At 35.0% G+C, this 11,868-nt stretch overlaps 1 protein-coding gene across 3 annotated transcripts; it reads left to right on the forward strand.

Annotated features, from left to right (window-relative positions):
• The first annotated feature begins 3,605 nt into the window (after positions 1-3,605).
• On the forward strand, positions 3,606-5,784 carry LOC113498323 (neuronal acetylcholine receptor subunit beta-2-like). 3 transcript variants are annotated; one of them, XM_026878305.1, is made up of 3 exons: positions 3,606-3,897; positions 3,976-4,153; positions 4,242-5,784. In XM_026878305.1, the coding sequence occupies exon 3, from the start codon at positions 4,512-4,514 to the stop codon at positions 5,712-5,714; it is 1,203 nt and encodes a 400-aa protein (XP_026734106.1). In that variant the 5' UTR covers positions 3,606-3,897; positions 3,976-4,153; positions 4,242-4,511; the 3' UTR covers positions 5,715-5,784. The 3 variants fall into 3 exon arrangements, with proteins under 3 accessions (XP_026734106.1, XP_026734107.1, XP_026734108.1); XM_026878306.1 differs by having other exon boundaries at positions 3,606-4,153; XM_026878307.1 differs by lacking the exon at positions 3,976-4,153.
• The last annotated feature ends 6,084 nt before the right edge of the window (positions 5,785-11,868 follow it).

The following is an 11,868-nucleotide window of genomic DNA, read 5'->3' on the forward strand; positions in this document are numbered from 1 at the left end:
TTCAATACAATTAGACAAAGTTTCACTTCGGCTGAAGAAAAAGTAACATCATTAGTAACATCTTAATTGGGCTAATTAGAATTATATTTTTTGTGGACCTATCTTGCAATCTACAAGTCTGGAAAGGTTTTTAACTCGCAATTAAATTTTGACGCTTCTTTATAAAGAGACCTTTTTTGACTTTTACGTTAAGTTGTACATTTTTTATTTTCTTTTGATCTACTTGACATGTCGTAGTAAGTTTTCAGATCTATTTCTTCCAAATTTATACGTTTTAAGATTCCTAGGTATAATCCTAAATAGTCCGATAGTAAAAAGTTAAAAAGAATTAAACATTCCCAGAACGCCCCTAAAAAATAAAATAAAAATTGTTGAAATAATTGTGTCCGAGAGTACATGATAGCTAGATCAAAATTTTTGTTGAAAGTTGAGTTGAGTCAATACAATGAATTTCCAATTATTGTGTTGGCAAGATGCTTAGATTAATACGATTAAGATTAATAGTGTAATTTTAATCCAATTTAAATTCATCCATCGGCAATTTTAAATAATTTTCGGGACCTTTTTGGAAGTTGCATGAACACTAAATAAATTGACAAGTCACGTTACTTGTCAAAAAAGAACAATGTAATGTCATTATTTTTAGGGCTTTTGAGGAAAATGTGTAAATTTTAATCAAAAATCTAATAATAAAAACAATAGAACAGTATTCAACTTTAATAGAAAACCAACAAAATTGAAATCGATTAATCCGTTTCGGGATACCACAGACAGACAGACTGACAAACAACGTCCGAGTTATAATACTTTTGATGCAGGAATAGCATCCAAGTTTTCTGTTTTTAGGCACATTTTTGAGCGATTCATCATTGAGGGCTACTGGGGAAAATATGGCTAGTCTACAGGCCTTAGTTTCCTACAGGATAGCAATGAACCCCATAAACACTCATACATCGATTAAAAGAAGAAAAACAAAGAGAATACGTGTGTTAGACAGGCAGCCGCGCGGTAGCTGCCACCCCTTTAATTTCCAATTTAAAAGTTTGCGACAAAAGACCCATTTGAAAATGTCGGAGCAGGTTTTTGTATGTCATACCGCGTCGTGAATTGTGATTTAACCTTAGGTGCAAGAAAAACATCGTGGAGGGAGAATATCTGGCTGTAAAATGATGTAGTAACTTTTAAAGTAACGTTTAGAAAGTTTATATTAAACTAGCTGTTACGCGCATATAACAATCAAGACATTATTTTCCCTTTAAGCAAGGAATCTCCTTTGGTAATTCTTCTCAGTGATATGCAAATGATTCATAATATGTAACAGCGATCTCGTGTACCACAACAAAGGTTTAAATGTCACAAACAATTACGTATACATACATATAAATAAAACGAAAATAATTCGAGATATCATTTAATATTACCAAAATAGTTCATCCACACAGTGCGATTCATTCTTATGATAAAGAAATAAAAGTCCATGGCAACCGCTTGCAAGTGGCCTAGTACTATTATGAGCCAGTTTGGGAAGATGCTACAAAGCCTCAGAGGCATTAGCAACATCAAAAACCCGCTCACAAAGAAAATAACCGTGCAAACTTGTATCCTTTGACATCTATTCTTTATGGCATGAATATCAGTCAACAACGCGTACAAAACTCTTAAATATATAAATAAGTTGACGACTAGCGGTGTTAACATTAACGTTATAAAGATAGGAGCAGTTGTTTTTCCACTTTTCACTATAAAAGGCATCACAAAGATACACCATACTGACAGGATCAGAGGCAATCCCCAACCGAACAAATTACTTTTCAGATATCTCCGACTTATATCACTTGAAAACACTTTCACCAAATCTCTATAAAACACATAACACAGGATTAGTAACCAACAATTAACAGACACTTTTACAAATAAATACGAAAATCCTAAAGCTATTCTCAACGGCATAGAATTTATTTCTATATACGCATTCTCGTACAACCACGTAAACACAGCGTTGAGAATGTTCAGAAAGATTATGTTGAGGAACACATAGTTTTTGAAATGTCTGAATTTCTTGATGAATATCCATGATAAAAGTCCAATTATGAGGGCTATTAAAGATATTGTGTGCACTGATAAATACACATAAACAGTAGGAGATAATTTTTCGGTTGTAACAGTTGAATTATTACTGTCTGTTGTCGAATTAAAAATGGCGCCCATCGCGGCGTTAGGAGCGACGCATGCGCTGTGAGCGCTCTCGACTACTATTGGCCGATTTGTTCAATTTATAAGTCAAACTGTTAGTTGTGCACACATTGTAATTATTGACGTAAGTTTTAAGGATATATATCAAAATTAGTTATTTTTTTAAGTGTATTCTAGTTTCCCCTTCCAAAATAGTTCGAGTTAGATCGAGGATAATGCTTCAGCAATATATATTTTAGTATTCGATACCTCGATGACCTAATTTGAAATCAAAATATCAATAGGTAAACAAAATTAATTGTCGGCTTGTAGTGACTACGTAGTACGTACCTATATATGGATAAAGCTTAAACCAGTGGGTTTTTGTAACATTCTGGGTTTATACCGAGAAGATATGGACACTTTTGGACGTTTTTGGTATTAGGTACATTTTTGGGAAAAAAAATGAGTGAGACTGGATAAACAAGTGCCATTAATTACAAGCGCGACTTTGCTAGTAGTAAATTCTGCTGTATCGTGTTTTTTTTTGTTTTAAACTTTAATCTCGAGCATAGTTATAGAGCATAAGTTAGTTATTATGAGTTAGTGCTTTCTCTTTTCTACTTACATTATTGCCCGCGGAACCGCTCGCTATAAATCGATAATGATCACAAAGGTCTTAAAATCGGCATAAAAACTATCCAATGTGTCAAATTGTCAATCCATATTATAAAAAAAAATATTACAACTATGACCAAAATCAGTGTCAGAAAAGGGGGTTAAACTTAGAACTGAACTTAGAAAAAACTTTAAACATACATAATATGAAAATAGTCTTTACTAAATCCGTTTTAAAGATTTTCAGGATTTCAATTTTAGTAATAATCCTATGTATAAAAATATTAAAAATGAATAGCTGTTCGTTAGTCTCGCTAAAACTCGAGAACGGCTGAACCGATTTGGCTCATTTTAGTCTTGAAATATTTGTAGCACTCCAGGGAAGGTTTAAACGGTTTTAAAATATGGTAAAATTGAAAAAAATCATATCAACTGTGAGGCAGTACGTAGTTCGCCGGGACAGCTAGTTTGTTTATAAAATTTCATCTCAATTCTGAAATTTTGACTTGTTTTGATGGATACTTTTAGCACGTGTAATATAATAATATGTACACTTTACCTGTTATTGAATATTATCGTATTTCCTTGGTAGGTTAAATTACTGTACAGTAAATAAAAGATTAAAAAAATCTAAAAATCCACGTTCTTAGATAAATGTCGTTCCATTCAAATTTTATAAACATCGGTCCAGCTGTTTTTATAGTTGTAAATTACATTGGCATCGGGTTTGAAGCTACCTTGAAAATTTCAGCCTGCTAGCTTATCGGGAATCATCATCATCATCGTCTCAAAATTGATTTACAAAAATTCAAACGGAACGACAAACAAACAAACAAGAAAAGTGAGTGTTTAAAAACGTAGGAATAATTAATCAGACTGTATTTCATTGACAAGGTAATATTTTTTTTAACTATAACAATTCAACTTCAAATAAAACATGCTGAGGCAAACTTGATGAATATTTGTCACCAAATGACAGTTATTAAAAAAAAAACTAAAATGCCTCTGATGAAAGAAACTAAGTTTAAAGACAAACCTTCCTCTTCGAAGTCGGTTAAAATAAGTGGACGATTGGATAATCGATATTCTGTCGCATATAATATATTGGTACTTATAACTTACTATTTTACTTAATATTAGGTAATCTTATGGTATTACGATTCGAGATTTTATTTTGTTTGACAGCAAAGATAGACAAGTGTTTAAAGTCACAACGCCAAACCCACTGTGGGCAAGCATTTGTGTGTTGTCGTGTGATCAACGAACGCTTGTCTTGAGTCTCGGTGTCCTTGTGCATATGAATTGAATATTGTGTAACCTCCGGGACACAATTAAATTCTTTACTGCAGGAGTCCCTTAATAAGTAGGTAATAAAAAATCCGTTTTTTTAATTGAAAGAATGCATATATTGAAAATTAGACATAGGTATACATATGGTTAATCTATTCCAGATTTAATTATGCCTATGTGCACTATCGGTGGTCAGTGCACACTTACTTTGCATCAAAACACATTAGTCACACGATGCACCAAATTCGAACCGGTGTCAAAATCCCAATGTCCTTACAAAAATGTGAGTGCAGTAGTACAGACACACTTACAACTAAATTAATGATCCGATTAAATTCACTATCGAAGTAATAAAAATTATCGCAGTGGGCGTTCCTGTATAACGTTACTTTGTACTGACAAACGATTTTAAGGTCAGTACGAGTGGAACCATGGCCCTGCTCATAATAATTATATTGAGCTTCTTAAACTTAACACTTGGCAAAAACTGTGCAAGAAACGATGTTCCCGAACACATAACTTGGGAGAAGAAATTGAAGGAGGAGCTGAAGTGTTCGTACCGCTTTGCCCTCGTACCGCCTCCCGGAAACGAAACCCATCCATTCACCGTCAACGTTCGATTCACAATGAAATACTTCACCTTCAACAGTCAAGTAGAAATCTTTACCGTCCAGAACTTAATGTACTTATCATGGATAGACGAGAGACTTAAATGGGACCCGAAAAAGTTCTTCGGGATCAAGGAAACTTATATTACGAGCGTTAATATTTGGACGCCGACGCTTAGACTCTTCAACGCTGCCGATTCCTTCGATTTCGAGAGATTCTACTACGTGAGGTGCAGTGTCAAGAGCACCGGGAGAGTGGATTGCATGCCCAGGATGGTCCACCTGGCCATCTGTAGTGTGAAGCTTAAGAACTGGCCTTATGACGTGCAAGAGTGTTCCCTGGAGTTCGGGATATATCCTTCGAAGTGGACGAATTTTAGAATGAATTACAGTTCGCGCGCAATTTCAATGTTTGGGGCAGAATATGGAGCGGAATGGTTCATTTCGGACTATAAGCAAAGTGGGAACCGTAGTTCTGATAACCAGTTGAAGATGACGTTTTTCTTGGAGAGAGAAGCCGGTGGTTTGGCGGCAGTTGTGGTATACCCAGCACTCATATTGACCTTCCTAACTGTCTCATCATTACTCCTAGACGTGATGATGCATGTCCGATTAATATTAGTGTGCTTCAGTCTTTACAGTCATTTTTATTTCTTGTCAGAGTTGGGTATGAATATCCCAAAAGATAGTTTGGACCCACCGACGTTACTTCTGTACTACCGTGCTTCTTTAATTTTGACAGTCATGATTGGAACGGTTACATTAACGCTTTGTAAAGTTTGTCGACTAAAATCGAAACCTCCAAGTTATATTATGAGTGTGAATGATTTTGTGTATAACGGCTATGGAAAGTACATGGTGATCCCTGAATGGGATTTCAAAAGGGATTTAAAAGAAAATAGAGTAAATGAAGATTGGATTAAGTTTTCGAATGCTGTCAATAGCCTTTTAATAATTGTAATTGTAGTAACGTATGTTGGATTGTATTTTTCTTTCGTGCCACAACCGGTGCCCATAAAGTATTGACTGTTGTTTCAGATTGGAAAGTGAAATGTGGTTTGAATGTTTTTCAATAAAGTTATTATTTGGCTTACAATATAGGTGTTTTATTTTTATCACTTAAATACGGTAAGCATGATAAATTCTCTGTGTTCAATATTTGAAATTTTAGTACCTACTACAAGATACAACAGTTTTTATCCATATTTATTATTCTGCATCATCAGTAAGTAGAAAACTGGAACATTCATAAATATAACATTGTTTTAAATGAAACAATGAATGATTTCAGTAGAACCGCTAGGCAAACCACAATAAAAATTCAGATACCCAAGCATTAGGTTTACCTATTGAGTTTATTGACGCATGTGTTACGCAAAACCACATGGGGATCAAACTACCAATAATTATAAACGCGAAATGTATGCATGTTAGTTCCCCTTTGACGCGAAAACCACTGAACGGATTTGGACAAAACTTGGTACAGTCAGCGCCAAAAGTCGATGAACAGAATCAACTTTACAAAACAGCTGTTCACAATAAAATGCCATAAGTTATAGTCGCAACTGGGAAACAAAATAGAATGTACACCAGAAAATTTACAAAAGTCGTTAAACACGAGTATTTCAAAAGTATCTGTGCACTAGTATTCCTAATGTCGCTGAACATCATTCTATCAAAAGTCACTAAACAGCAGAAAAAACAAAATTAGGCTAACAAAGTATATTTTTAATGTTGCCGTGACTGTGTTAATGTACCTACTTTTGACGCTTATGTTGTTGAGCTACTTTTGGGACAGTGCTTGCTGTATCTATATCAATACAATTTATAACTATAAAAATGCTGGACCGATTTTGATACAATTTGAATGGAGTGACATTTAAAAACATGAACATTTAGAATATTTTAATCCATTGAAATGAAACTACATTAACGGATTTTACCGCGGTTAAATTTTAGATATTAGTTCCCGACGTTTCGACACCTTCGCAGGTATCATGGTCACGGGCAGACTGAGATGGTGTTTGTCTTGACAGAAGATTTTGCTCTTTCTACCTTCATATTTTAATTAATTATTTGTTGTCCGACATTGTGTCTTGATGTCTTGCAGCGCTGCTCTTGGGTTTGGCCTTGAGTTTATTTATTATTGGGTCCCAAGTAGGTGATATCTTCCAGCCATCTTCTCTATTGAAATTAGGGTGTTTCTTAATCTTAGTACTCCGCGAAGAGGCTTCCGTCAACTGGGACGTTGACGGAAGTCACCGTTCGGGCATGTCTCAGGAAAAGCAGAAAAAAAAATAAGAAGCACACTGATACTCATGGCACCGTCAAAAATAAAATTTGCAGTAATTAGATGAAAATCAAACAAATCCTTTACTTCAACTTAAAACAGATGGCACAAACAGCACAAAGCACGTGGTCTATCCCACTTCTGATCTTAGAAACCAGAAGGAAGGACAGGTTTCGTTAACAATATCTAAAATATTTTCATTTGAATTATTACTTAAAGTAATAAATGAAATATGTGAAATAATAAATTTAATTTAAAATATATTATTTTAATATTTTACAAAAAAATAATGGATTAAAAATTCTAAATATCCATGTTTTTAAATGTCACTCCATTCAAATTGTATCAAAATCGGTCCAGCATTTTTATAGTTATAAATTGTATTGATATAGATACAGCAAGCACTGTCCCAAAAGTAGCTCAACAACATAAGCGTCAAAAGTAGGTACATTAACACAGTCACGGCAACATTAAAAATATACTTTGTTAGCCTAATTTTGTTTTTTCTGCTGTTTAGTGACTTTTGATAGAATGATGTTCAGCGACATTAGGAATACTAGTGCACAGATACTTTTGAAATACTCGTGTTTAAGGACTTTTGTAAATTTCTGGTGTACATTCTATTTTGTTTCCCAGTTGCGACTATAACTTATGGCATTTTAGTGTGAACAGCTGTTTTGTAAAGTTGATTCTGTTCATCGACTTTTGGCGCTGACTGTACACAGATAGTTTATATCCAGGATTAACACATAGGATAGTACTTATCAATTTGTAGCGAGAGGGCCCGCGGGTTTCAGCTAGTGTATTGTTAGGTTTATTGGGTTTAGACATATATTGTTTATTAGGTATTGAGAGACCCGATGATAAAAACGATAACTACAGCGTTTGTGGGTGGAGGTAGGAAACGAGTCCCGTATAGGGAAGATTCGAATATTTATTACACTAGCTCACTGCGGGTTGGCGATTTCAGATTCCAATATTTGTAATCCAGTTTTGATCACGATGTTTTACTTCACCATTTCTCAGTGGTGTCTTAGAAAAAGTCATACAGGTAATTTGCCTTCGTTGGGCTTGAACCTGCACCTTCTGCATACAAATTCAAGCATACAGCCGCAAGACCACCACGACCGATGCGTAATATTACGTTAATACTGGTAAGATAGCTCTTTCATTAAACTTGAATTTACAGTAATCAAAATTACAGTCTCTATTGTTACGTACCTACATAAACCAATTATAATTTGATAAACCTTACCTTAAGAAAGACAATAACACCACTACTGCAGAACATATTTTTCGAGAGTCACCAAAAAAATAACAATTTTCTGAAATTAGTGAGCGCTGGAGGGTCGGGTTTTTTCTCGCATTCATTCAACTACGTAGGGCGACAACGAATAACAGGAAAGTGGGATAAAATAATGTATATTCTATTGCAAATTCCTACGCGTATGAAATAAAAACCTGTGTTTTTATTGATGAGGTATGTGGAGGATTGCACGTAGCTTTTATCTAACATACTCAGTATATTTCTAGAAGCAAAACATATTTTGTTAAGATAATATCGGAAATTCATTACACTACAAAATAAGTAAGATTATGGTATGTTAGTAAATAAAAATGACCTGATGGATTTCTGGATGGTTAGTGTCGCAAGACATCGAGCTGGAAATATTATAGTGCCCAAGCGTGTGTGCTCACACGTGCACTCTATGTAATCTTGCCCGATGGATGGTACGCCAATCCGACACGAATGAAGAGAGATCAGGCACTGGACCTTCAGTTTATGATGCCTTCCAAACACGTACGTTTCGAAAACTCACACAACATTCAAAAGTCAGTAGGTACGTGCCTCAGAATCGAACTCGAAACCTTTGACTTGGCAGTCGTGCGGTCATACCACTAGGCTATCTCAGCGTCAGATATTATTGGTATACCTAAGTGATGCCTCATGTAGTGGTTTATTATTAGCTATTATAATGTGTAATAGTACAAAGTAGTTACAAAGTTTTCTGTGACGCGTTGTATGTGGTCTTGACTTTACAAAAAATGTGTTAAATATCAGCCTAATATCCTAAAGCCCTAATCATAAGACCATTTTGTTTTGCATTATATATTCCCAAAAAGGTCCTGAAGAACGGTGCAATAAAAACGACAGTCTCAAAAAGTGATGGCAGTATAGTCACCGTAGCCATGAGCCGTCAGTGGGGTCCCAATGGTAGACTGATAAACGACCAAAAGGAGGAAAAAAATAACATTTGTTATACCTTCATTTGGCTTGACACCCCTTGAAAACTCACCTGTCCGTTGCCGACGTTATTTTGATGAAAATAATAGAAATTACTGCACGTGTTCCAGAACTATTACTTTTATAATGTATATACCTTTATTTTATTAAGAAACTAGCTGTTGCCCGCGACTTCGTCCCCGTGGGTAGAAGATATAAGTTATGATTTATACCTGCCCTGTTTTTTTCTCATTTTCTATTGTATCTTCGCTACTATTAGTCGCAGCGTGATGGTTTATAGCCTAAAGCCTTCCTCGATGAATGGTCTATTCACCACAAAAAGAATTTTTCAATTTGGACCAGTAGTTCCTGAGATTAGCGCGTTCAAACAAACAAACAAACTCTTCAGTTTTATATATTAGTATAGATAAGTATTCAATCGTAGGATCCTACAGTCAAAATTTAGAAGAAAAAAAACCAATCCCTCATTAAGGAATTGAATCCTTGTGTTACGGAAAGTTTCATAAACATTCAATTCACTTGCATAAAGACACCTAGACTTCAAGCATTCGTGGATCACACAAATGTTTGTCTTAAGCGGAGGTCGAACACGTCGCGATGAGAGGGTTTGACGTGGTAACCTCAACCACTCTGCTATTCGTTGATGGTACTATGTGATCAGTAAAATTGGTTCTGAAGGTTAGACAAACAGATTTCCCTGTAAAATCAGATTCAGGTTTCAAGGAAACTCAGGAAAGGTTTATAATTTTGCTGTGTCTTCTCAATTTGCTTTGCCATATCACCAAGACTCACCTGCATGAAACAATTTTCAACTGTACGAGTTTGTCAAGAATTTAATTTCTGGTTGGTTATCATAGAATTTCAATCGTACAAAGCTTCGACAGGTTTTCTATAGGAAAGCTGTCAAAACGTCAAACATATTCGTCAGATAAAAGTTATCTGGCGATTGAAAAATCGGCCCCAAAGCGCCTAAAAAGTCCTACTAGATAACAACAAGAATCTTACACTGAAAAGATCCTTTATTAACCGACTTGAAAAAAGGGGGTTTCTCATTTCTGCTGGCATATGTTTCGTTCTACAATTAACCTTATTCTCATACTTAAACACTTTATCGTATACTAGACTATTAGACTAACAACAATAAAAAACGGTGCAAATACTGGGTAACGAATAAGCAAAACCGGCAAGCCACAAGAGCTTAGTTAAAGTGAGCCGTACTTTTATTTCGGTCGGTTAAATCTAACCGATCCAGTTAAACCCGGGGATGGTGCGCAGAATAATTGAACGCCATCCGACCACGGCAACGGAAATGCACTGGAAATTGACGCAACTTCCTGTCATAAAATTTTGACTGCCTCCCGATCTGTGGTATTGTTATGTTTATTATTGTCAGTAGTATTAAACGACAATATCTGTTGTCTGTTGAATTTTAGTTGGGGATAGATTTTGGTCAAACAATTATCTGAACAGTTTATTTGATTAGAATAAACAAATCCAGGATTCCAGAAGGTTGCAGAAAGCGCTATTGGAAAATAACAGTTTTCGGAGCCAAGATGGTCGCTTCATAGAAAAAAAATATGAGAAAGATCTCTTTAAATACACAACGTAAGTGCAGTGCCTCACAAAAAGATATGATGCATGGTCCTCCCGTGACGTTGTTTAAAGACAAGCAAATTTTTTTGAGAAAAATACTTCTTTATTTTCTTCTCTACTTGTTACAGGACTATATTAGGTACAGTTATAGATTTTGTTTAAGCATCTTAGACCGACTTCAAATAAAAGCCAAATTTATTTATGAAACTATTTCACGTTAAATGAGAATCAACAAAATCAGTTCATCCAGTCTGAAGTTCTGAGGTAAGAAACAAAATACAGTCGATGAGAAATTCACATTTTTTTAAGTCGCTTCAAACGGTAGTAATACGCCTATTGGGCCTTTATTAAAGAAGTAATAAACAATTAATCACAAGCGAACAAACAAAATTAAAACTAGACAGAAAATTACTATCAAAAATGCTCTCTAATAAGTTCCGTAAAAATATTACTAAGCGGAATAACTTCTTAAATTTAACTGGTAAAGTCATAAAAATAAGAAACTGCCCATTAAAGTAAGGACTTAAGACTTTCAGTGCTCAGAAACTTTGAAGTAATGTCTAGAAAATATTGAACTATCTTTACACGCGGCTGCACTTACATTACCTAGGGTTTACAAAGAAAATCTTATTTTCTGCTTGATGAATTTGGCATCAGAGTAGTAAGTAACGTTTTGGGATGTTTATTCTAAGAAACCAAAGCGGGGGTCGGATTTGCGACACGGAAGATTCCGTACAAATAGGATATCGAAATTTTTATTTTCAAAAGAAAATGGAGTGTAAAAAAAGTGTTAAAACATCGATATTGTTTCTTTTTTTTAAGCAACAGCAACAGAAATACATCTGTCAAAATATCGATTGTCGAGTCAAGTTGAGTTGTAACAGCTCATGAGTGATGATTTACAATGACATATATTGAGACGGACCGATGCAACTCGGAGCAGAGAGGACTAACGCAAAGACGGCTGAAGAAAGGTGGCTTAATCATAGAATAAGGTGAACACTAGCCTAAAATAAAATCGAGATTAATCAACGGTTGTTGAAGTCAAATAT

This window comes from Trichoplusia ni, chromosome 10 (assembly GCF_003590095.1).
Source record: "Trichoplusia ni isolate ovarian cell line Hi5 chromosome 10, tn1, whole genome shotgun sequence".
Classification (NCBI taxonomy): domain Eukaryota; kingdom Metazoa; phylum Arthropoda; class Insecta; order Lepidoptera; family Noctuidae; genus Trichoplusia; species Trichoplusia ni.